Genomic DNA, 2,949 nt, shown 5'->3' with positions numbered 1-2,949 from the left:
ATAAAAGTGAGTGACTCGTGCAACGCGTTGCTACATCAGATAACCCTACCCTTTTATTATTCTGTGGAGTTTCCTTGTTGCTGAACGCTGCTAACATTATTACGTTTGTTAGATTTCTATATTTTGAGTGTGGCCTTTTCGTGTGAGTTTGATGTTCATGATAATACACTAAACAGTTTTGTGTGTAACTTTCTGTGCCGCCAAATAATGCGAGTAACTGTGAACTCGTTACTCCTGCGTGAATAAATTATTTATGAAATATTTAACAACTTAGACTATAACCCTCAATTTTTCGTTTCAACCCAATGACTAAATCAACGAGAAATGTTGTCATGGTACTTTAAAAATTGTTTTGGCCATATATTAAAGATGGCGCCGCCTATTCAAGGTAGTAAGTTCAGCATAACCTCAAAATCTAGTTGGTCGTCTCTATGGTAAACACCTAAAATTTCGTCAATCTTCGTCCACATAGCAAGAGACTTTAACAAATAATATTTCTCCTAGATTTCACCGTTAAACGCGTTAATCGCAGAAGCAATACTTCCAAATATTTTTCTAATGCTTTTATTAATAATTTTTCAAGTGAAAATTGCATTCTAATGAAATTTTAAATCGTTAGATGAGTCATTATTGGAATATTTTCAGTCAGCTGTGAAGTGACAACAACACGCCAAAGGGAGGCAGACGACGCAATTTGGTTTGTGTGATTTATTAGTGGTGACACGCATTCAATAGTTCACAGTGATGGTTGAACCTATCTTTGACTATCAGTTCAGGCTAATATTAATAGGCGATTCGACAGTTGGAAAGAGTTCCTTACTCAAATACTTCACCGATGGAAAGTTCTTCGAGGTAAGACTGTGAAGGCATCCTGTAACCTAACCAGTGAGTCACTGTAGAATTCGGAAGTAACGCTATGTAGTCTTTCAAGGTCATGTCTAAGAGAGCACATTAGTGATTAAATGCAGTGTTACTGTCGTTGAAAGTTATATTTTTTAAAAATTTCTTGGCGACTTGGCCAAGCCTACGATGCTTTCAGTGCCATAGTAGCAAGGCTATGGCCATCGCATGACCATCTACAACCAACCTCGTTGCTGAATACTACTATAACCACTGGTTCCATGCAACGTAAAAGCACCATACAACAACAAACAACCCTGTTAGCTTTATCAGTACACCCTAATCTTAAAAAAGTTTAAGAACAAAGAAAATTGAGCCTCTAACCAGCCTAGGCTATCCTGTTCAGATGTCCAGATTATTTTGTGGCCAATCGCGTAGCCTAACTAATACTAGGTATAACTGTGATGTTTTAGGAGAGGTGTTTGCTGTGTCTTTAAAATTTTACATCTTAGTCTGTAATCACAACACTGTAATTATCTTTATTTTGTTTTCTTAATCAGTAAAAACTGGTTTCAGAACTTAAATGTTTGGACAGCAGCAGGCAGGAAAATAGGCCTAATATACTACAGATTTTACAGAACAATTGGGGATTTCAAAAATTAAAATTTTCAGTTCCAAAGGAATTTGATTCTGTAATCAGAAAACGTAAGAACCAGGCAGGGTAGATCTTACTTATCCGTGGCAGCCTAGACTATGGCAGTTGCGGTTTTTCTATGCAGTTTTACCTACTGAACAAGAATTTTAAGTAATATTTATTCGGACGACTGTAATTAACCCCCAGGGGCCAATAGTAAACACGGTGAAATACATTGGATGCCCCAATCCCTAGTGGATGTCATATCCGCGGTTACGTTCCTTGCAGTCCATGCGGACAGCTTCTGTAGAAATACCCCAGGCAGAATAACTTTAGGGTATAGGTAATGTCCCATAAAGCAACCAAAACAACACTTGGGAGATTTAGGCCCATGTCACCATTAATACCTATCTCCAAAGAACATGGGAAAAATCTGACAAGCTATCAATGTAGATAAATAATTATCTCAAAATAGTAAATTTCTTAAATATGTGAATAGTGTAAATTTGGTGATGTCATACAATCCTAGCATCAATAAAAAAAATCCAATATTCCAACCATTCCTTTTCTACAATAATCGTGAAGACAGCTTATGAATAATTTCTCACCTTCTATAAATTTACAAAATTGTTTCAAGTTTTAAAGCTGTTTACCCAGGTCTTGACATTTTGTCTACTATGTGGTTAGTACAGCACAAACAACTTGGGCAGTTGCAAGGTGTAAATATGGATAAACCAGATATCTCCTAGGTATCCAAATCTCCATGCCCCATTGCATGTGTGGTCGTTATCACCAACACAGTGGAGTCTGGTGCTCTGAACTCCTTTACAGCTTTTAAGACAAAGTTTGGTAATACTAGGCTCTGTACTGTCTTGCCAAATGTACCGTACATTTTACCAGCTGTTTGTTGTGATTTATGCATTTATGCATTACACAATTCTTGGTGCATGTCAGTTTTTTCTTGTCTGTTCCGTAAACAAGCATATAACAGTTATATGATACCCCAGTGGGAACTGGGTTTTGTACACAGGGAAAACCAAGCATGAGTGAATTGCACTGAAGGAATGGTCTAAAATGCTTGACCCACAAGATAAGCAATTCAAAAAATATATAAGTCATATCTATGGTGACAGTGACAAAACAAAAAAGTCCAACAGGAATGCAGCGTGACCTTTTGTTCCTTAATCTAAACTAATTTGGGGCACCAGGGGCCCCAGATAAGGGATTTTTTTTTTGGTGTCCTCCCCTTCCAGTCAGAACTGGAGCTTAAATCATACGATTCGTTTACAAAGATGCTTCCTAACCTTGTCTTCTGTAACTAAACTAATCCACTTTCTCTTCTGTAACAACTTAGCCTAAGCCATTGGATCCTTGAATCAATCACAATTTATTCAGCTCAGTTTGGAAAGGCATTTGTTAGTGGAAGAGATCATGACACTTACATGTGGATGAAGTGATTTTCCTGTTGATTTTAC

General features: G+C 37.2%; 1 protein-coding gene across 1 annotated transcript in view; it reads left to right on the top strand.

Moving 5' to 3' along the window:
• The first annotated feature begins 487 nt into the window (after positions 1–487).
• The window catches only part of LOC135198859 (ras-related protein Rab-39A-like), a 46,044-nt gene continuing 43,582 nt past the window's right edge, over positions 488–2,949 (top strand). Inside the window, exon 1 of the mRNA XM_064226832.1 lies at positions 488–852. Coding sequence (XP_064082902.1) covers positions 745–852 — 108 coding nt within the window. The 5' untranslated portion in view covers positions 488–744. The remainder of the gene's footprint in view (positions 853–2,949) is intronic.

This window comes from Macrobrachium nipponense, chromosome 22 (assembly GCF_015104395.2).
Source record: "Macrobrachium nipponense isolate FS-2020 chromosome 22, ASM1510439v2, whole genome shotgun sequence".
NCBI classification, from domain to species: Eukaryota; Metazoa; Arthropoda; class Malacostraca; order Decapoda; family Palaemonidae; genus Macrobrachium; species Macrobrachium nipponense.
The sequence above is the reverse complement of the archived record's forward strand: the minus strand, read 5'-3'. Positions and strand labels throughout refer to the sequence as shown.